This window comes from Stegodyphus dumicola, chromosome 1 (genome assembly GCF_044657685.1).
Source record: "Stegodyphus dumicola isolate Sdum_Otavi_A_Nest chromosome 1, ASM4465768v1".
In the NCBI taxonomy this organism is placed as follows: Eukaryota; Metazoa; Arthropoda; class Arachnida; order Araneae; family Eresidae; genus Stegodyphus; species Stegodyphus dumicola.
In genome coordinates, this window is record NC_140768.1 from 22015374 (window position 1) to 22039856 (window position 24483).

At 32.1% G+C, this 24483-nt stretch overlaps 1 protein-coding gene and 1 long non-coding RNA gene across 11 annotated transcripts in view; one reads left to right on the plus strand and one right to left on the minus strand.

Moving 5' to 3' along the window:
• Window positions 1–14177, plus strand: part of LOC118189465 (IQ motif and SEC7 domain-containing protein 1-like) — a 649009-nt gene extending 634832 nt beyond the window's left edge. For 6 of the 7 annotated variants that reach the window (XM_085813482.1, XM_085813491.1, XM_085813478.1 and 3 more), the window contains 4 exons: window positions 120–241; window positions 2573–2789; window positions 3213–3265; window positions 9838–14177. In XM_085813482.1, coding sequence (XP_085669608.1) covers window positions 120–241; window positions 2573–2789; window positions 3213–3265; window positions 9838–10089 — 644 coding nt within the window. In that variant the 3' untranslated portion in view covers window positions 10090–14177. The remainder of the gene's footprint in view (window positions 1–119; window positions 242–2572; window positions 2790–3212; window positions 3266–9837) is intronic. The other variant, XM_035360065.2, reaches the window with a different exon arrangement.
• Window positions 1–24483, minus strand: part of LOC146999056 (uncharacterized) — an 83740-nt gene that overhangs the window by 12789 nt on the left and 46468 nt on the right. For 2 of the 4 annotated variants that reach the window (XR_015040317.1, XR_015040325.1), the window contains exon 2: window positions 20916–21122. This is a non-coding gene — a long non-coding RNA (uncharacterized LOC146999056). Of the gene's footprint in view, window positions 1–1624; window positions 2221–4516; window positions 5219–20915; window positions 21123–24483 lie in introns of those variants that run through there. The other 2 variants (XR_015040323.1, XR_015040320.1) reach the window with 2 other exon arrangements.

Consider the following 24483-nt stretch of genomic DNA (forward strand, 5'->3'; position numbering starts at 1 on the left):
TCCTACTAAAGAAACATTGAAATAGATATCCTTGTAAAATATATTATTATTTACAATTTTTTTCACACTTTCAGATTTAAAATATATTATTATTTATATTTTTTAAAAAATACTTTCAGATTATCCCCATGGCATTAGGCTCAGCCAGAGAGTTGATGACAAGGTTTTGATTACATTTAATGCACGAAATGAGCATGATAGGTCAAAGTTTGTAGAAGATTTAAAAGAGTCTATATTAGAGGTAAGCTTTTAGAATATTAGAAATAGACAAAATATCTAATGATGTTATAAATGAAAAAAAGACTTTTTGGCTTTAATTCTCTTGCAATTACCAGTGACCAGGTGGTTAATGTATTGAACATTAGTAGTTTTTAGTAACTCAGCAAGCTGACTGCATGACATTTTCATAGTTTTCTACTTATCTAACATAAGTATGATTTGGATTTCTGTAGAGTGTCTTTCATGAATGAAAGTATCCTTCCTCTTAAGCTTAAGAACTTTTTTACGATTAATTCTCATAGCAAGAGTACTCTCTGGTTAATTTGTGGATGCTGCAAACCAAAAATTTAATTGCTGTGGTCAGCTTGGCAAGAAGTCTGCTACCTAGGCCATTCTGATTTTACTGTAAGGAACAGTGGACAAAAGAACACAGTGGACACACACTCTTTTGGGCACAGTGGACAAAAGAAAGATGCTGCAGACCAGTAGCTGAGAGAACTTTCATATGACATGCAGACACAGGCAATACTTTCAGTATAGTGTCTGTCCATGTCATTGTTCCAGCAGCCATTAAGTGTGCTGCCAATGACATCCACCTACTGTCATTTCTGCTTGAAGAGGTGGATTGGATTGCAACTTAATGGTACCAGGTCACCTGCAATGAAGAATTGGGATTCATTTTGGGTGATGATAATTATTACATTTGTAGAGGCTACTTAGTAAATGTCTCAATCTTGCCTTCTCTTTACAATAACACAGTACCCAAAGTGGTGTGATGGTGTGGGATGCCATTGCAAACTGTACCTAATCACATTGATTCACGCCTCTGTGACATCATTCAGCCCTATGTGCTACCAGTCATGCCAGGACTTGAAGGAGGCATTTTTTTAGCAGGACAATGCTCATCCACACACAGAAAAGGTGTAATAGGAATGCTTTTGCCACAAGCACCCTTACAAGACCTGCCAGATTCAGATTTGTTACCTATTGAGCATGTTTTGTGGTTAGATGGATAGTGTAGGAATTTTTTCAAACTAGAGATGTACTTACATGAACTGTAGGATGAGATACAGGACACTGTATGGCATCTGTATCCCTCAGTATCTGGCCATGTTGCATCATGTATTCATGCTAGAGATGCCCCAACTGGATACTAGAATCTCCATTCATTTGTAGTTTTTCTTGTAATTAATGATCTCTTTTCTTGATTTTCTAATCACTTACTTACATCACTGTACTCATATATATATATATATGTCATTTTATTCTGGCAACTGTTTCTTGATGTCCAAAGTTTTATACCAGTGCGTGTGTATAGAACATGAATTGATTAAAAAATACTTTGTATATATGTTACATGCATAAGGGTTCATAATGGACTGAATACACAGAGAACTGATGATAGCTTGATAAAATTTATTTTCCCCAAATGAAACACTTTACAGTTCTGGAACTTTTCACAAACATACTAGTACAGCTTTTCTCAGTATGACAGAGCACAAAGCTCTGACATACTGAAGAAGTATGAAGCTGGAGCAGTATGACAGAACTTTGTCATACTGAGAGGATAACCATTATAAACTACTAAGAATGTTAAACACAGAACAGTATAAAAAGTCTCAGTGTGTATAGCTTGCATAGTGATCTTTCGATACTCTGCACTAAATTTTGAACAAAACTGAAAACTGATGCTTTCTCCAGTCTTGTGCAATTTTTCCTCAGGCTGCCGAGTAATTTCCAGTACCTTTGATTTGTTAAAATCGCTGGAAGGTAAATACAGTTGCAGTTACATATAGGGATCAAACCAATTGTAGTTATAATTGGGATTGAACCAAATGATCTTCAAGTTTAGCAACTTTAGGTGACTTCTTGCCAAATTTGCCAACAAAAATTAGTTGCCAAAACCTTGACAAATTGATGAGATAGCCATTTACCTCGGTGTTAAACGGACTTGCCCCAGTAAACTTGGATCTTTCGGCGAAGCTTCACACTCTTGAGGCCCTTTATGTTATGTTACATTGTACAAGAGATATTAGTTTTACATATAATTTCACTAAAATTATTTACATATAGACAAAATTAGTATTAGCTGATTTTTTTTTTTTTTTTTTGTATGCTATTAGGAAATACTTTAGATATTTGTTATGCAACATTTTGTAGATTTGAGTGAAATCTAGTGCTTTTTCTTACTGAGTAGATATCTAAGCTCAAGAACATGAAGTAAAATTTTATGATGATATCTGAAGCTTATTATCTACATATAGTTTTAAAAAATGTTACTTTGATATTAATTTCCTTATTTTTATTATAAATTTATGATGTACCGTAATAAATATTTATGATTTAATTACAGATGGATGAAATGGAAAATCTACGCATAGAAGGTGAGCTTGAAAAACAGAAAATGATACGGGTGAGAGGAGCTGAAAATCGTGATTCTGGTGTTGCAGATATGGAAATTATCCCACAAACCTCAAAGGATGGTAAACTGTCACCAGAGAGTGCTGCAGCTGCAAATAATTTGAAACGCTCAGCTTTATCTAATTCGCTGCTTGATCTTCATGAACAACGTAGGTTACTTTAAATATCCCTTGCAGCACTTTCAGTAAAATTAAATATGTATAGAACATATCCATGCTCTTTTGTGGCATATTTTAAATTATTTTAAGCTTAAATAAAGCAAAAGCTCTTTTTTATATATCAATAAATGATTATGTGTTAAAATAATTTTGTATATTTCAAATATGCAATTTCAAATCTTTATAGCATACATGAATACTCCCTCACTTTAAAAAATAAACTAAATAACATTGCAATTATTAACAATGTGAATCTGAAAATAACATTAATAAAAATCTGACTTCTGAAAATAAAATTGATTTTTACCAGTTTTATTATTCCACTCCATGGTATAATTAAGAGTTACAGTTATCTGTATTATGAAATTTTGTATTTCTTAAAATGTTAATTTTTTAAATGTTTTTCTCCCCTAGAAATAAGTAAACCAGTCCGAAGAGGTAGTGCTGGCTCTTTGGATAGTGGAATGGTAAGTAATTATTTAAATTTCCAAGTCTCACCTATTTGTCTTTAGTTTTCTTACATAGCCCTCATTAAAATAAAAGCATTAACTTAAAATTGCTGTTTTTTAAAATTAATAATATTGTCAATGCAAACACTACAGATAATTAAAACAGCATATTGTGCACTTGGAAGAAAATTTTCTAAAAATGCGACCTTTATTTTTAAACAGTAACAGTGTAATTAATAATAAATGAAAATGACCTGTAATTAAGATAATTAGAATTAGTTTATTGATGAACAGAATTTCATTCTGTGTTTGACTTTGCCATGCATTTCATCATTCAAGAATTTTAAATCTATATTTTACATTGAGTTAAACATTTTGTAACTTGTGATCCAACTATCTATGTATAAAATTTTGATTAGGCACTTTCAATTTTCTAATAATTATGCATAGCAAATGCATATATATAGAGAGGGGGGGAGTATACAACATATATATTCACAAAGTGTATATGTGTGAAACTTTGATTGAAATAAAGTAGTAAAAAATTTAAGTACATAACAGGTTGTATATTACTTTTTCATGGTAATGATATTTTGAAATATAATATGTGATATTTACCTTTATTCTTGTATGTTTAAACTATTTGCTGCCAAGGTAGGTAGGTATATGACAATTCACCAAAAGCTACATTAATTTTAGGAATGAACTTAATAAATTTGTCTCATCTTCTCAAATTAAATTTTCTAGTCTAACATATTATTGTGTTGAAATTTCTGCATTATTTCCCAGCATTATTTATAAACTCATGTGTGGTAGCACATCAGTTTGTGCTACCACACATCAGTTTGTTTTGAAAGAACAACTGTTTGGAACAATTATTCTGCTTTGTCACAGCAGCCCCAATCACCACAGATCGCTTTGGGGTTAACACAGGGAAAACTGGTTCTCCATTACAAACAAGCTGATTGCATTCGAAGCTGATAGGTGATTGGTTGAAAACGAACAACTTGCAATTTTTTTCAAAAGGAAGGAAAAAATCACGCATCTTTCTTTTAATAGTACACCAGGCAGAAAAATTGTCCGAAATAGTTGTTCGTATGAAACAAATGGCCCATGTGATACATGTGCCTTATATATATTGTTATCCGAATATTCAGAATTAACTGAAATATACAGGGTTATCCAAATTAAACTTCCTCAACTCAGAGGCCTGTGCAGAGTGTTGTATGGGTCATAATGTGATGAAATTTTAAAAACAGACACTTCAGATCATGCCCTCAAGATTTATTAAGCAAAAAAATTAGTACAAAAAGTTGCCGATAGGTGGCGCTGCAGATCAACAAGACATTCTACAGATGTTCTATATGTGTGCCGTGGTTCTCCACAACTCTTTCCCTTCGCAAAGCAGTGTGTTCCACAGCGGAACATTCCACGAACATGTCGAATAATTGCGTCTTTCAGATTTGCCAAGGTTGCTGGGTGTTCTCTGTAGACCCGATTTTTTTTAGAATCCCCATAACCAAGAGTCGCATGGCGTGAGATCAGGCGAGTGGGGCGGCCAAGCTGTAGAGAAACAGAGGCTGATCACACGCGCATTGGTAAAAGTTGCCCGTAACACCTGTTGAACGCCGCGAAGAATATGGGGAGGTGCACCATCCTGCATAAATATCATGTCCTGGAGGCGGCTACATTGTTGCATTTCAGGGATCACAAATATATTTTGAGAAATATATTTTTTGTTACCTGCGGCACTGAATTCACTCATAATCATTTAATAAACTGTTTTCTGATTTTGCAAGTCCTTACATAAGGCTGGAACAGTAGAACAAATGTGAAACTTCTTGCACTCTGCTGATGCTACAGGCAGAAATCTCTATCAGAAGAGATTTTGGCTGTCTTATACAGATGACCTTGTGTTCCTGTAGCTTTGGGGAAGTGCAAAATGTTGAATGTATGATCTACTGTTCAGAGCTTCCAGAAGGGAAGAAAAAGATCATTAAAATTTTTCTCTCAGTTTCCTCCCCTTCTCCCCATATAAGAGGATGCAAGATAAAATAGCATTCTTTACTTACCTCTATAAGCCTTGCATAATACTATGTAGTGCACAAACAATATAAATATTCTTAAAATAAAATAAATAAAAAGGGAATATTTATTTTTATTTGAGGTAATTATTATTAAAGTATGGCTTATATACATGTACATATGAGAATATGGTAGTTAACACTGAGGTAAAAAGAAATAAAATCTAAACCAAATTATAATGTACATTACAAAACACAATTTTGTTTTTACACATAATTATAGGAATGGAGAATTTAATACTCACTGTGGCCTACGACAGTAAATTGATTGATGTTAACTGCGACCACACATTTGGCTGTCGAGTGGTTGTGGTGGTGGGAGTGTAGTATTTTTCAGTCTGACTGACATGATAAATGAAGCCCCAAGACACATTTACTTGGAGTGAAATGTTGCTAATTTTGGTTTTCTTTTGTTCTCATAACAGTAGGAAGAGAGAAAGATTCAGAAGAAATTCAGTTAATGTAACAGACTGCATTTTCCTTAAATAATTTGATTCAATTTGTTATTATTTTTATGGTCATTATTACAGCTATTATTATACAGTTTATTACAACTAACTAATAAAAATTAAAGCTTGAAGTTTTGATAATGTGAAAAAGACTTTATAACCCCTTGAGTACCAGCGCGAGGAACAAAGCGCAGCCACGGGGCCGAACACCCGGAAATGGAATGTCGCGACCAGCCCACACATTTTCAGCAGTAAAATTCATATAAAATCAGCATTTTAATATAATGACTTCAATTTCTGAAGTTACGTACTTAATATACTAATTATTAATATGTATTAATATAAAGAATATCACAATAATAAAAATAAATGAAACATGTGAAGTACAAAAATAACTTATGTACGAAACGATGTAATAATGTACGAAAACAAAATTACAAATACAAATTGTAAAAGAAAATTAAGCAATTAAATTCCAATTTGTTATGCATGGAATAATTCAAAACGAGAATCGACACACAGGACAATGATGGCTTTTTTCGCCAAGTAAATGAGATACATCATGCATTGGGAAAGCTGATATCTTTCCCTTCTGTAATTATACTGTAAAGTTAGTTACTTTTCAATTAATCAAGAAATTCTATGTTATGTGTTAAACTAAATATATAAAAGGACAACTGCTATAGTCAGGAAAATGTGTTTTCTCACGTTCTTCTAACAAAAAGAAAGAAAAGATTGACCTAGATGCATTTCCTCACGTTCTAATAACAAAAAACGCAAAGAATTAAAATGAAGACAACAAAAATACAGAATTCCTAACAAAATAAACATGCCTGTGTCCTTTAACTTAAAGAGCTGTGATTCTCAGTTTGTTTACACCAATAAATCTATCAAAACCAGAAGCACAGAATAAAAACTTATGCTCATGCATTAAGGTCACATAACCGATGTGAAAATCATTACCATTAGCTAGCACCATCTACTGGCATTTAAAAAAAAGGTTCCGTTTTCAAGTTACGTATACACAACGCTGTGCTGAAGAGATCAATTGGAGCTCTTTGTGTATATGTGACGCTGGTGCTGAAGAAAACAGAACTGGTACAATTTGGATGTAAGAAAACGCAATTTCAAAATTTGGCAGAACAGCAACCTTATTTTGGCATAAATTTTGAATGGCAGAGAGGACAAAATTTTTGCAATTAAGGGAATGTTGAGAAGTGATAAATAAATGAAGATGATAACAGAAGTTTCCCATTGCGATGCTAATGTACTAACATTTAACTGTTTGAATCCCATTTTGTTAATCCCGTTTTGTCCATTTAACTGTTTGAATCCCAAGCAGCGCGATCATGCTGTTGAGAAAGCGCTGTTTGGGATTCTTTGACAGTGTTTTTTAATATTCCCCTGGGACCGAAACGGTTAATGGACGGTGAAATCCATAGGATGGTTTTAAATCAGAAAAATATTATTGATAGTGATAAAAGTTACAAAGAAATTTTTGAGAATGGTAAAGATTTTGATCATTAGTGTAGTGAAAATTTTAGACACAGCAATTACTGGAATTTAACAGTGAAATTTTGTAACTGAACAAGAAATTATGTCTGTAAAATTACAGATATTAACACACACAAAAAATGAACAGATTAAACAACTTAACATTGAAAAAAAAAATAAATATTGACCCCCAACCCCCCTTTTCTTGCTAAATTTTGATTCCTGTAAAGCAGTTGGTGTGCTTGGGGCCACATTGTGAAGGCTAGTGAAGGGCTGCACTTTTTAAAATGATTTCATTCATTAGTTAACTTAGCATTTCAGAAAAGATGCAGGTTAGAGTAGACTTTAAGGTATTTAAGGTAAGCTGTTGTTTCATTTATCACCAAGTTGTTGTTTCATTTATAGCCTGAGTAGTTGAATGTTATGGAAACCTTATAGTGACGTAATTGAGTGTATGATTATGGGATGTTTTGTAAGCGCTTTTGTGGTGTGTGTTGTTTAGATGGTAGAATGGCTGAATGTAGTAAGATTAATTTGAACTTTCTGTATGATTTGGAACGAAAGGGGAAAAGAGTGTTAATTGACTGGTGTGTAAATGAAGGTTTACTTAGTGGTGTCTTGTATGTAGGAAGGATATGCATCTAGTCGAACTTAAAAACCGTTTAGATGGATTTGAACGGGTTTGTAGGAAGAAAGGTTCAGATGTGGCGATGTCGATATACGGATTTGAGTTCAGATAATTTTAGGAAGTCTTTGGATGCTGTTAAGGAATAGGATATTTGCTTTCTGTAGTGCTTAAATGTATAACATGTTTTTCCTTTTTTATGTTATTTTATTGTTTGGCTTAAAATGTAGTTTATTGAGATTATGTATTTTTTGTTGTTCTCCTGTGACTTTTTAAGTGAAAATATATCGATGTGTACATGGACAAAGTGAAGGCAGTGCGCAATGCAAGTTTGTGCAATTCTTGGATTTTTTTCAAGTGAAAATAGGTTGATGTGTACATGGATACCGAGTTAGTGCAATTCTTTGACTTGTTATTTTGGGCCAAAAATCGCCTCTACACAAAGCCAAAATAACAAGACAAAGAATTGCACAAACTCGGTATCCATGTACACATCAACCTATTTTCACTTAAAAAAACATCAGAGAATTGTACAAACTAGGGTTTGCACACTCCCTTGACTTTGTCCATGTACACAATATTCACTTAAAAAGTCAAAGGAGCAGCCAACAAAAAATATATAATCTGAATAAAAACTACATTTTAAATCAAACAATGTAAAAAGGGGAACATAAAAAGGGAAATTCATCTTAACACTACTCGAAGGAAATATCCACTCACCTTATTTACGAATTTACGCGTCTTCAGTCAAACAAAATTCCTTAACAGCATCCAAACTATCTGAACTAGAATCTGTATACTGGTGTCGCCACATAAATTCACAAAATAAGAGTAAAAAATATCCTCCATTCGAAAATATCCGATGTTCGACCATACGCATTCCCTTCCTCCAAACCGGACACACAATAATAGCTACTACATTGATTTACACACCAGTCAATTAATGCTTTTTTCCCTTTCCTTCCAAATCCTACAGAAACTTCAAATTTATCTTACCACATTCAGCTTATTTGCCATGTAAATCACAATAACAACGTACTAATCCATCACACACAAGCCCTTACCCCAAATCTGACACACACTTTCCAAATTTTTTTCCCATGATTCAAATTCGCTGCAACCAATTACGTCATAATAGGGTTTCCATAGGCTTCAACTATTCAGGTTGTCATAAATGAGACAACAGCTTGGCGATAAATGAAACAATTTCGCGCTAATACGAGGGGTATCCTAAAGTCAACTCTAACCCTTTCTTTTTGTTAGGAGAACATGGGAAAACACATTTACCTGACTATAGCGGGTCTACCTTTGAGCTTAATATGTTTTCCTGTAAAATTGCTTTTAAAATAATTATAACACATTTTGCAGCTTGCAGTTGCATTATTCCAATGATGATGATGATTTGGGAAACTGATTTTCTTCATAATTTATAGTGTTAGTTTAATAATTACCTGTTGTTGATGAGTATAACTGTAACTAGTATGCTAAAAAGTTTGCATCGTACAAGGATCGTACAGGCTCATAAATAAAATCTTGTACTTTGTGATCACTTCCAATATAATTATTTATAGAAAATGTGAATAATTTGATTTTAATTCCATTTGTTTGTTATTTACAGTTATTAATAATTACACAAAAGTAATTACAGAAGATACACATTATATATTCTCCAAGAAAACAAAAATTAAGTTAAAAAGTATTATTGGGATTTTGAGACCATACAATACCAGTTAAAGGTTAATCACCTCATATGTTGTTAAATACTTTATCCTCAAATCAAGTCTTAAAAAATTCACCACTTTTATGCTGATCTTAAATAATCTAATTTTTTTTAATAATATCAAGCATTCTTTTTAAGAATGAATGCATAGCATATGAAATTTATTTTTAAAACATGTGATCTGCTGTTTTAATTATTTGCATTTCTTTTAATTCCAGTCAATATCTTTCCAGTCTTCTGCAGCCAGTAGCGTGAGTCATGATTCTTCTCCTCAGATTGTTCATGCCGGTTCGACGTCGTCCGGATCTGGATCCAGTCTTGGCAGTACACGAAGTGGCCCAGATTCGGCAACTGGTGGATCAAAACCACAGCCTGCCCAGGCGGGATTCCTTGGTGGACTGTTTGGTAAAAAAGGCAAACACACTGGCAAGAGTAATATCCGAAAGCCATATGATGGAGGGGATACTTAAAATTGTGCAGTGCTTTATTATCAGAATTAAGGCAACACTTCATGGCAAACATGTTGTTAAGAGAGTTAGATGAGTTCACAACTTTTGCTACAATATGCATACGACAAATCAAGTGAGATCTTCGGTGAGTACTGTAAACAAGGGATTGATCACACTCGCATGTGTCACATAGCTTTATTATTCGAGGTTATAAATATTTTCAGTGTACATAGGGATTCACATGTAAGTAAGAATAATGTAATATAGTCTTCTGTACATAATATTTAGTAATCTCATTAATGGTATCAGCCTTGCAAGGTTTATGTACAATACATATGTAAGCAAAAGTACACATGCCAGATTTAATATATTGAAATTGTATAATAATAAAGGTATATCTATATATATATTCAGAGAATAAAATAGCTATGAGGAAGTAGTGTGCAATAGGCCAGCTCAATTTTGTTGAATGTGTGTGATTTGAACAGAATCTTTTTTCACTCCTCAGTAAGCCACTTGTAATAAATGTATTTTATAGCTTATATTCATACATATATATATATTTGTTGTGGTAAAAATTGAAAATTTGTTCAATATTCCTTAATCTCTGTACACATTTAAAACTTCATTGTAATTCATTTCCTGCACCAAAATAACTTTACAATAGTTTGCATATTTATGCAAGTGCTTTAGATTGGTTTTGAACATTCCATTAAAATAATATTTAAGTTGACATGCTGATATAATACTTGATAAAAATTTGCATGTAGTTTAAAGCACTTGTAAATATACAAACACAATTTAAAGTCTTTAATGCCAAAAAAAGTTCTACTGCAAATTCCAAAGTTTGAAATGTTTATTTTCTTTTTATTTTGTTTGTTTTAGAAATTAATCATCTTGTAATTAATTTTTTTTAGAAAGCTACACATCACACTGTAATTCATGAACTGGAATTTAATGAGCATGTTGGGAAGTGTAATTTTGTGATTAAATATAAAATCATTTTGGAAAATTATTAGTCTGTTTTATTATTATAGATTTTGTGTTGCATTGATGTTTCTTTTCATGCAGGCTTGAATAATTATTAAATTAGTTATTATGTAATTAGTTATTATGTATTAAAGAATATAAAATATTTTTTTATTTTAGTCGACTTAAAATAAGAATACCAGTTTTCGTTTCTGCTTTTCAAAATGGATTAAATATATATATATATATAACTTAATTGTAAAACTGGGCAGTTTCTGTTATAAAATATACAATTGAAGAGAAAATTTGCTTGCAGAATAAACTTTTAAATAAAATATTTTGTTTCATTTTATAAAAAAAAATTATTTTAAATTCACTTGCAGTTTAGATGTTGATCAATTAATATACAATCATGTAAATTATCTTTATCTATTAAGATAATGTTGCTTTTCAAACAGCTGAAAATGTAGTAATTTTAAAACTTTTAATATGTTAATGGAGTAAAGACGGATTTTATTTCATATTTACAAGCATTCTGTTTATAACTATCTAAACAGCAAAATACAGTTGAACTAAAAAAAATGAAATTCGAACAAATGTGTTTGAAAACATCAAAATTTCTTAGTAAGACAAATTCGGTCGCAAGTAAAAATGTTTTAGAGATATACTGTAAGCAGTTTAGGTGAAACTGACTTTCTGGAGAATACAAAGTCCTTTCAGTTTACCATGCTTCTCTTCTATTTACCACTCTTAGTTATATTGTAAAAATTAGTATAAGCTTAATAACCTTAGTTGTTATCATTAACTCTTTCGAGACACTGCACCTTATTTAAGACATTACCTTGTGGAGGATGGGGGTTGAAAGGAATTGTCTGCAGGATTGGGGAGTTCCTAAATTTAGAAACAGAAAGGGGAAATTTTTCTTTTTTAAAAAGTTGTAACCTCATAATTTTGGTACTGTTTTAGATTGTTACTTTAGCTATCATATAAGTCAAAATTAGCTTTTAATATTTATTTTTTTTTTACATGAAAATATATAAAAAATTGCTTATTTTGATAAATAATTTTCAAAAGTTATCCAAAATATTCTGAAGTTTTAATTGACAGAATATATTAATTAACTTCAAAACTAATAAGAAATATAAAGAGTATTTATAAGAAGTAACAAATCATTCATAGGAAATGGAAGGCATCACAGTGAGCTCAGTTCATACAAAATGTCCACATCAAGATCACTAGAAATATCGTGCTCTAGGGACTCTCATCTATGTCACTAATTGGCTCACTCACCATGTGAGTATATCCTTCCTCTGATAAATAATGCTTGCTCATAATAAATCCCATAATGAACTCAATTCAGTGTTTTCTGAAATAAAAAGGGAAGCACGAAAAATGTGAGGGATTAAAAAAGCAAGCAAAGCATAACAGAACCCACGTAATAACCCTAACAGACCCTACACAGAAGTGAAAAGAAGGATTTATGGACCTCTGGGTTATGGGCCCAGCACATTTCCAGTGTGCCACTCTGCTCTTGGATTCAGAAGGAGTCAAACTCTGTTTATATTACTCTCCCTACAACATCTGACACGAGTTGGCATAGCGAGGGGGGCAAGGGGTGTATGACGCCGCTCGCAGAAGGGCCCGGAAAACAAGATTTTCACCTTATCACTGTGTTTTTTCTGGGGGGGGGACCGGTTATGCTTGCTACTCTACTGTCTGACACCAAAGTTAGTCAGAATGTGATCAAATTGAAGGTCAAGATCCTAAAAGCTGTGTTCACTTCAAAACGGCACCATCTAGTGGTCTTTAAAAAAATGGCTCAACTTAAATGCATCACATGTCCCCTTAAGCTCACTCTGCTGTGGTTTATGGGTGGGACACCCAGCTGTCAGAGCTTTGTAGGGAATGCATATATGGGATGCCTGTCTTGAAAGGGTTAATTGCCAGTTAAATTATCAATACTAAATATCAATATATTTTGTGCTTTCCTTTATCTCAATTGCTAGAAAAATTTATTAGAAAATAAATTTATTATATGCAACTGTCTTTTTAATATATTGTGTTTGATTTCAATTTTAAATTATATGTGAATATGATATTTTAAACATGACAAATAAAACAAAATGAGTATTATATTTTATATTATCTAAAATGTCATGTATATTTTAAATTTTAATTTATTTCAAGTATGACAGCCTTTCCATACCAGTATAATAAATACAAACTTAGTATATCCTTTTACATTTGCTATAAATTTATAATTATCATTCCTGTCTAAAAAATCATCTTTTATCCCTGTTAACTGATCACTGTTTTATTGCTTAAGTCAGGACAAATTTTTAATGAGAAAATATAGTAATTCTTTCATTTAAACTTTCAAGCATTTTAGAAGCTATAACAAATATCTTTTTGTACCTGCTCATTTTGAATGATAAAAGATTTTACATTATTAATTATTCAATGAAATGTTTAACATCTGGAAATGAGATTGTATTTGCCCCCCTTTTTTTTTACTACTATAAAAACCAAAAATTGCTTTAAAGTTCTCTCTCTTTTTTTTTTTTTTTTTTTTTTTTTAACTTCACAAAATAAACTTCTCTAAAAATTGTGTGTGTAAGAAAACCATTTCTACATGCTGACATGTATTGCACACAAAAATTTTTTATAGTACTTTCAGATGTTTTAATCTTAGGCACTGCACATTTTATATAACTCTTGTGTTATAATTTTGCCAGTGTAAGATTTATTTCCACAAATGTGACTGAAATGTTCAAAATATCACAACAAAGTTGTGTAAAATGTTGTTTGATTTTTTTAAACTCTGTGTCATTTTGAAACTAAAGAATTTGTTGGTTGGGCATTTAATTTATTGTGAGACTGGAACAGTTTGTATGTAAATGGGTCCAAGCACTTGTATGCCCTAGTACACTATTGTAATACTAAATTTAGTATTTAATGGAAAGAAATAAGCATCAGATTTTTTTATGTAGTATATAAATGTAATAATTACTGTTTAACAATCAGTTTTTAAAAAATGTTTCATTTCATTGCTCATATTAAAAATATGTAATTATGTAATAACAGTACTTACATGAAAGAGCCTAGAGCTTAAAAAAGAAATAAAATTGTTTTAATTGTAAGTTTTATATCTCTTTATTTTGTTTCACATTAAGGAATTTTTTATGCTAAGATGATGATACATCTTTGAACACATTTTTCCACTTAAAAAGTATGAAACATATGCAGTTTTAAAAAGCATATTTGTTACAAATAAGGCTGTTATCATTTTTAATCATCAACATTTTAAAGTAGAGAATTTTATTAAAATAATCGTAACACTATAAGTAGTAAGAGTGTGCCTCCCCTACCTCCCCCCCAAAAAAACTAGAATCATCTTGAAATTTTAAGTTGCAGAACTATATTTTATTAATCTTTATTTTAACTTTAATTTATTCATCTAACTTTAATTTTATTACACACTTGTGGCATAAATTAAGACCTGTTTTAAAATTTTTTTCAGATGTACAATTAAACTAACATTTTTAATAATTTTTCTTTTTTGGATGAGTATTGCACTTTTATAATATTAAAGATATTTATTATTATCATTTACGTGTTCTGCCCTAAGGCACTACACAGAAGGCAGGAACGCCTTCATGGAGGATTTTCTAACGGAAACTGGCTCATATTAACATGTTACATATGAGGAAAACGCCCAGTCACTACACAGAAGAGGACTTTCTAAGGGAAGCTGGCTTATATTAACATGTTACACACGGGGAAAACCATGAAAACACCCATGCAGCCAGCCCATTCACTGGGTTTCGAACCCCGAACCGAACAACTACCAGTGTTCAGCGACTTTACCATTTGGCCACTGGTAGGCCTGCTGTTTATAAAGCCTCTATGGAAAATAATAATTCTGCTTATTATTTAAAGGAATTTATATACACCAAACAACACATAACATACTAGTTTCTATCACCAGTATCATTAACATCAGAGCCACACAATGGGTAATACATGAAGTTAAGAAATGAAAGCATAAAAATTAACATTAGAAGCATGTTTTACTGCTTGCTGTTGACAAGTGGAAGCAGTGTTCCCTTCAGGCTGACTGCCTTCTCAGATCATGCACTAAATTTTATCAAAATCTTTTAACTTCTTCTGTAAATATTATCACATTGAACATTGATTATGATCCAAATAAAGCTTTGTGCAAAATTATAGTAATGCACCATACAATTGTATGAAAAATTTATTGGAAGTTAGAACAGAAAATGCAATAATCTGCAAATGCCTGTAATCCATGTTTGAGTTTTAACATAAACATTCAGTTTCAGAGAATTTCAGTTTTCAGATAATTCAGCATGGTAAATTTAACAGTATTTTTTCATTTATGTAAAATTTTTAGCAAAAATCCATTATACCATATTGAAAGAAGAAGAGGGAAATGTATTATTGAAATAATTTAGTATTTTCTGTACTCATGCCAGCACTCTTTTTATAAGAAATGAAGATCATGAGTCTCAGCAACTTTTGCTTTGGATGTATCCATTCATTTAGGTGCATATTCTGCTCTCTTTTAGTATTAATTTTGAATTAATGTGGTTAATTAACCCCTTAACTGCTGCGGAAAACGTACAAGATTCATTTCCCAGTGCCACTGTTTTTCACACATGCGCGTGTAGTTATGCACTTTATTAGAGGGAAAATAAGTGCAAGTTTTACTTTCTAAAAATGGTTTACTTGCAAAAAATAAAGAATAAAAGAAAAAAAAAAAATGAATGCACAAAATTTAATGCTTTGAGTAAAAGTATAATAGAAAGATGTAAGTATAATAAAAAATGATGTTTTTATAATAAAAAAGATCCCTAAAATGGAGTTTCAATCAATTTATTTTTAGACTAGTAAAGTGTAATATAAGGTTTCAGTGTTATACCTTGTGAAATCAGTATGCCTAAAAAAACATGTATTTCTTCTGAACTAGTTGAATGCCACGATTTTGTTCTTGGTTTCTGGTCTGCAAGATGTTGGTTCATATACTCTCTAATAAAACGGTTCAGTAACAATATGAAGCACGAGCAGTTCATCAAAAAATAATTCAAAAAGATAAATGGGTTTGAAACATCCGTTATATCTTCCTTTATTCCTGGAACCTACTACAAAAAGTAAACGAAAACGGAGGACACAGAATAAAAAAATACGTTTTACTCAAATAACACCAGCCAATATCGCGCAGTCATTACTTTCACCGCTATAGATACACCCCTCTCTCCAATTTCTCCCCACACTTCTCTGAAATAGTATCCTCCTTCGCATACTTTGTCAAGGTCATTGGGGGTATTGCATTCCAAAGCTTTGCAAATAATTTTACGGGTAGCAGAGCAAAGCAAATGATAGTATTTTGGAAGGGCGTATATATACGTCCGAGGCAGTTCATGCATCGGCTGAGCAAGGCGTATGTATACGCCCGGAGCAGTTAACGCATCGGCTGAGCAAGGCGTATATATACGCCCGCTGCAGTTAAGGGGTTAATTTTAAATGTGTGATATATGTCAAAAGTTTATCAACATTTCAAAAACTGCATTTAAACATTGAAGTACTTCATAGCTGATATGTTTGCATTCTGTGTAATGAGCAAGCCTAACATCAGCAACAAATAGGGATATACTCTTGAAAAGAGGGCACTAGTAAAGGCTCTTCTGCTTTTGAAAATGGAAAATACAGTAAAGAAAAAGGACCTGTAGAACAGAGAAACTTTAAATAAATCCAACATTTCAAAGCAAGTCAGGCAAAAGGCCAAAATAAAGATGCTGTTTTGCATAATTTAAATGTTAGTAATCTCTTGTGCATGCACAGAACATAATGGTAGAAATAGTGAAGCAATTCAAAATATGAAAATTCTTACTGTGAGGGTGCTTGTAATACAGTGTACCTTTTATTTTTCTCTTATTTAATCCTTTCAGTCCTAATGAGCACATACATCTCAGAGATTAGATTTCATGCCCTAATGGGTAAATAAAACCCACTTTTAAATGGGTTTTTACATTTGCAGTGTTTTTAACAAATTAGCGAACAACTATATGACAAAAGAAACCTGGCAATACTTTTAGATTGCAGATGGTGCATACATGTTTTTGAGCACGCTGACTACTCAAATTTCGATTTGTATATTTTTTTTTAATTTTACGGTAAGTAGAATTATATTTAAGGCATACTCAGTAGGAAATTGTTCTTATTACGTGGTAATTTAACATTTTTAATGTCTGATTTAAAAAATTTTTGAATAAATTCTTTATGTGAGCTATATTGTCCTAGTCGTATTTAACAGTGGGTTAATATGTCCTATCAGTGATCAAATTACTACATGCTGATATATTTATTACTAGCAGCTCCGCTGCCAGCCTTCGTCTGGCTTTTAAATGTACCGGAAAAATGGCTGAAGGAAACACCAAACGTTAAATTTAAAAACTCTGTAGAATTTTACTCTGCAGAACAACTTCATAAAAAAAAAAAGCTATTATGTATAACAAAATTACAACGAAATAAGCAATATCCCTTAATACAAATATTAATTATCCTAATAAATAAATTAACCAACTAACCTTTGCAAAATCTTAAGAACTCAAATGGTATAAAGGTTTTTAAGAACTTTGTTTCCTTAAAAAATCACTCAAAACTTTTCAATATCTTAAAAACGGTGAAATGAGCAATAAATAACATAAAGGAATACAAAAACAAAAACTTCTGAAAAGCGAAGTATCATTAATGATATTTTATCTTATATTTTCAAGAGAAAAAAATTACAATGAAATAAACTATATCTCTTAATACAAATATTAATAATCCTAATAAAAAAAATTAACCAACTTTCCGTTGAAGAAAAAAAAAATCATGCAAAACTTTTCAATATCTTACAAACAGTGAAATAAGCAAAAAATAACATGAAAGCAACTCAAAAAGCATAAAATGTCGCACAGAATTTCACTCTGCAGAACAACTTTATCAAAAAAAAAAAAAAATAAATAAATAAATAAAAATCAATAAAAATGCATTATATATGACAATGAAATATGCCAATCTCTTAAAAAGAGTGACATAAGAAATATGATGAAAAATTGTTGATAAACCCATATTTCTAAAAGAATGAAACTATTCAAAATGATGCGATTTCATCAAAAATCTATCAACAATAATAAGACATTTTTAAAGATGTAAGATGTGAGAAGTATACTCGGAAGCTTCATTTAAAAAATTCTTTAAAAATACAAAATATTATTATTTTTCCAAAATTCTTTTTGTAAAAGCAGTTGCAAGGATGAAAGTTTAACGTGTCCAAATATCAAAGAAAAATAAACTGTACATATGGTCCCAGCTGACTATATGATTAGGACATATTGTCCCAGGAGATTTTCAGGAAAGTTAAAAACTTTAAACTCACACTACACTTCTTTTAGTATATCAACATTAAATTAAACTACTTTCCATACTTAAATTTTAATCATGCAAAAGTTGGGTCGAAAGGGTTAAGAGAGTTGAAACTACTTTGAAAGCAATTTCTACATTATCTTTTATATGATTAGACTGTATAACCACCAATGACAGTACTTTTCATTAATGAATACACAGATGATTTTTAACAGGAAAATTCTTTGATGTGGTTTTATAAAAAGATTTCTGTACTCCCTTAATATCCTTTGCGCAAACAGCGTTTTCTTTACATATAGTTATAGTTAAAAAGTATACTTTATATTCAGTAAATCTTGGTTAAATAATTCTTAAGATATGAGTTATGCACAGACAAATCAAATTTAATGTTAAAATTAGAAAAGGGACAATGTGAACAGAACTCGGGAAGATGTAAGCTTCTAATCCACCAAAGTCGCTGATCCGCACAGCTTTTAATCCTGATGCATGCAGATTAAAAGACGGCTGATAGTCCTCTGACAAAAATATTTACCTATGTGATAGTAGTTGGTATATTCTGATTTTTTGAAGCATCTGGATCCTATCTGATAGTAGTTGGTATACTCTGCTCTTTTTAAGTATCTGGATCTCACTTTACTTCAGATAACTAACTACAAAGTGACATACTTGCTACCACTGTGGAATTCTGCCTATGATTCCTTCTGTTGTGTTGAGTGACCTTCATGTGATGTTTGTCTTCGTTATTTAAGCATATGTGTTAAGCTAACATATTTTCTAGTCTAATTAAAATAATAGATGTTAAATGAGGCATATAATCTTCATCCTTTCTTTAACACGTCTCTATGAAATGATGACTACACCTGTGGGTGTGGCAGACACACTAATTGAATAGAGCTTCAAAAAGAGTGCTGAAACAAGCATTGTTGTCAATGAACTAACCGATGAGATGCGGAGAAACAAAGAATACAGACTCTCAGTTGTCCTAGATTATCGGTGAGCCCAATCTGGGCACACCTAGGATTCGCCGCTTGATTTTAGGCAACATTTCAAGGTAAAAATTTAAAACTAATATAGAATAAGAAGAATAGCATACAGCCAAAAAACAACATAGAAATTTCTTTTCAAACAATTCCTTTTATACCCTAAAAAAAATCTGGAAGATTTCTTTGAAAAATGAGGGTCTTAAAAAACTAAGCATGGCTAAAATATATGGACTGGTTTGCGTTGAGCTGCCATCTACTATAAATAAAGAAGGTTCAGAGTAGCCTATAATACTTTTTCATTCAATTTTTCTGTGCATACAGAAGGAAATTTTTAGGTGTGTCCAGACCGGACACACTGTGCCGCAAAGGGTTAAGAAATTGTTATTTGGGAGTTTTTCTGTGTTAGTGGGGTTGGACGGTTTATGCATTTGATTTAACACTTGTTTAATTAATTGTAGGAGCACTAGGCTTCTGTGCATTTTGAAACATAGCTGCCATTGAGCTATTTTTGGAGGATTTTTAGGCTTATTTTGGGGGTACTTTGCAAACTCGCAATAAGATTCAGGGTTTTTATATAAACAGTTTGCACAGAGAGAATTATCAATGAATTTAGGGCCAGAGCATTCTGCAGTTTTACGATTCTATGCCCACTTTACGCACCCAGATGGAAAGAAACAGTTGCCTGATGAGTGGTGAAATCACTAATAAATGTGGCATGGTGGTACTATTGATATATTTTTCCCTGGTGACTGTGAAAAGGCCTAAGTAGGTGATATAAATGATTTCTAAGTTTTCTGTTTGGTTTAACTGTACTTGAAATAGTCACATGGGTTGCTTAGTAGGATAGCATGTTAACTTCAAATATGGAGAATTCTTTTTTTGTCAGCTTGTCTACGATTTCTTCTTTTTTTGTGGTGATAGGCAAACCACAAATGACAACTTTCACAGGTCTGTTCTATTTTCATGTGATGATGTAGTGTTCTATTCTGTGAGTGATGAATAAACGGGTGAGGTCTCTATGATCATCTGCAGTTGAGGGTAGAATTTTCAGGTATTGCCGAAAAAAGATGCTTTTGTGAGTGTCGCTAGCATTTTAAAAATATTCACTGTAGGTGATGCCTTCTGGCATCACCTACAGTGCTAGTAATAAATATATCAGCACTCTAGGTGATGCCTGACCATTATTCGTGTTGGGTTCTGTTGGTATGGAGGGAATGTTTTGTGTGAAAACGCTATCAGTAGCTGTATTAATGCTTGTTAGATTATTTTGTGCAACCCAGGCAATGAAGCTGTTTTTAGTTGAGATACAGTTTGTTGGTATTTTCTTCAGATTTTTTATGTTTATTGTTTCCTGAAAATCTTGTTCAGTGTCACCACAAGATCTTTATAAGTTAGTTTTTCTTCTTTTAACATTTGCATTTGTGTGTGAGTTGCTTGCATGTGAATAATAAAAATTTAACTTACACCTCCGGTCAAGTAGTCTTTTCCTTGTTAGCTCCTAGATGTTGGATTAATTCCTGAGAGAGGTTGTCATGACAAGTGGAAGATCTATTCTTGTTATGTTGTAGTCCATATCAGTAGGAGTCGGGGTAGCATCGTCGGCAGGAATGCAGGTACTCCAGTGGGGAAGATCTGGTGGCATAGCGTCACTCGTACTCTCCATTACACAACCTTCCCCAATGAAAAAAGTGAATACATCATTATTTTCAAAGTGAATATATCCTATAAGTTTGCATACAATCTCAGACATGTGCTATATACATAAAATTATTTTTTCCAAGCTATTTTTTCTTACGTCAAATCCGCTGCTGACTGAGTTCATACTTCTCACATCATTCTGAGATAAGCCACACCACTTTTTAGTTATTATCACTCTAAAGCTTATCTCTAGAATGCATTTCTAGAAGCTTATATGTAAACTTACGCTAATCTCTAGAATCTGCATACATGCAAAATTTTTTCTCTTTTTTTTTTAATAGCTGCATGTATCTAAATTTACTTTAAACGTTTATTTCGCACATGTAGTATATTATGTTTGCACCTTATTCACATAATATTTGTGACCTTTCAAACATTTGATTAACTTTTATTTACTTCATTTGCATTATATGAATTTATTAGTAATTAATTATTGCATAACAAGCACAACCATTGCAGATGGACTTAATGTCTTGTCTCAACTTCCCCCATTTTGGAAAGTAAACCCTACTTTATGCTTCACTCAACTAGAAGCCTGGTTTGACATCACCAGAATTACTGTTGATTCCACAAAATTCAACCATGACCTATCTGCAGTTGGATCAATAGTGTTTATGATAGCGTTTTATAATCCCCGACAAGTGATTGAGTTAAAGTACTGAAAAGATGGAGAGATTTCTTTAGAGATCTTCTCTGTCAAAGTGATCTTCCAAAGCGGGAGGCTGATCTAACTATCGACCTGAATGTTGTCGAAAATGATCGAACTATGGTACCTGATGTGCCATGCTTATGTGAAGTGAGGAAGGCTAATGAGAATCTAAATAACGAGGCTGCAGGACAAGATGGTATTAAAACAGAACTTTTTAATTTTGACCTATGCAGCAAATGCCCATTGAATGGGAAAAGGGGCTATATTTGTCCCATTTTTTAAAAAGGCAAAAGACTGGAATGTTACAACTATTGAAGTGTCACCCCCTTAAATGTGGCATTTACAATCTTCTCCCATATTTTACATAATAAGTTATTACCGTATGCATATACGGTTATTGGTAGCTACTAATGTTGCTGGAACATATTATTCATCAAATTCATTCTTTTTTCTTTTTTTCTTTTTTTTTTTTTGAAAAAAATTTTGAAATTTTGAAAAAAAAAAAAAAAAAAAAAAATTGAACATAATATTTATACCTCTCATTTTTTATAGATTTTAAAGCTGCTTATGATAGCATATACCATTAAAATATTTGTATATACCAAATATATACCAAAATAATAATATATACCAAGTAATATATATGCCAAAAGAAATTTGGATTTCCTAGAAAATTGATTGATCTATCTAGAATGATTTTAAAGAGAGCAAATTGCAGCGTTAAAATCATGTCTGACCTATCGGAGGTATTCTGCACCGAAAGGGGGTTGAGACAAGGCGATGCCCTTGCATACGTGTTTTTTAAAATTGCCCTCGAAAAAGCTATTAGCGATGCCGGAATTATAACTAGACGCACCATATTTCAGACATTTATAGTATGTGGTGATGATATTGGCAGAAGTAAAACAGGCGGTTGTGGAGACTTTTATTTCTCTAGCAGCCAGAGACATTGGACTAACCATTAATGAGTGTAAAACAAAATTTATCATTTCTAATGATAACAATATTAAACTTGAAATTCACAATAGAATATTTAGAGCTAATAGTCATCATGGTTTAAATAATTTGTTAGTGTCTAAATTATTTTAAACTTCAAGACAGAAATAAATCTTTATATAACTCTTATTAGGGATACTATATGGTAGTGAATGCGGGCCAACTGCAAAAAATATATGACCCAGTTAGAGAAAATAATATGTGGATAATTTTTTTAACCATGAATATATAGAAGATACAAACAACCTAATATTATCAGAGTCATCAAATCTTCTCATATCAGGTGGCTTGGACATATTTTTAGATGTGACAACTTGAACCCTGTTAGAAAGATGACTTTTGCAAGTATAGAGGGTATCAGGAGAAGAGAAAAACCTTGCACAAGATGGGTAGACAGTGTGGAGGCAGATCTCAAAATTTTAAAAATCACTCGCTGGTGGACCATACCAACTAATCGGATCCATTCGGAGGAAGCTTGTTGAGACGGCGTTGGCCTGTGATAGGCTGTAGTGCAATTGAAAAACACGTTTAATTGAGTTACATTCTCAGACTTGAGAGGCAGAAATTTGTATACTACTTCAACTTAACGATCAATGTCCTTTGCAATTACCTTCCTGTATGCAAAATATCACGGAGAGACTGTTAGAGAACCCTTACTAAAATTCCTATGGATACCTCACCTTCAGAGTATTCTAAACACTTTAAATGATTAACTAACAAAACTATCTGATAAAATTACAGATCTCACCAGTCTCCCTAACATCAATAGTGCTGCCATAGCATCTACCCAACATTCAAGACTGCACTCAAATATTCTCTAGTAAAACCATATTTTCAATTTTTGATTTAATCTGCGCCTATTATCAGATAAATGTTAATCTTGATGACATCCAAAAAACTGCTGCCATCATCCCTTTTGATCTTCTGAATTCTTGGGGCATTCAATTTGGTTTACACAACTCAGGCTAGACCTTCCAATGTTTTACATATAAAGTTTTATTAGGATTGGATTTTTGTATCCTGTATTTTGACGACACCCTTATTGAATCAGCTAACGAACAAGAACATGTCAATCATCTATATCAAGTATTCGATTGTTTAAATAAACATGGTTTGACTTTAATAAATTCATACTAGGAAAATCATCTGTTTCCTTTTTAGGTTGCCTTATCCCTGCCTTGGGTAAAATACCTGCGAATCCTGAGAAAACAAAAACAATCACTGACTTTCCAAAACCCATCAACTATAGTCAAGCTTAGACATTTTTTAGATGTAATAAACTTCTATCATTGCTTCTATCATTAACAAAGGCAGCTGAAACCCAAGCTCCTTTTCATGATCTCTTAAAAGATTTAAAGAAAAATGATAAATGCTCCATTCCTTGGAATGGGTATTAATGAGGTATTCGAAAAATGTAAACACAATCTTATTAATGCTGCAACTCTCGGTTATCATTCTGCAGGTCAAAAGTTATGTATTATAGTCAACACTTCTGACATTTCCATCAGAGCTGTCTTAAAGGTTTGACACTCTAACAACTAACAACTACAAGCATTTTGTCTTGTAAAAAACTCTCTCCCACTGAACACAAATACATTATGCATGGCAGAGAGTTATTCACCATTTAAGCAGTTATAAAATATTTTAGACATAATCTTAAAGGTCAACATTTCATATATAATGAACTTG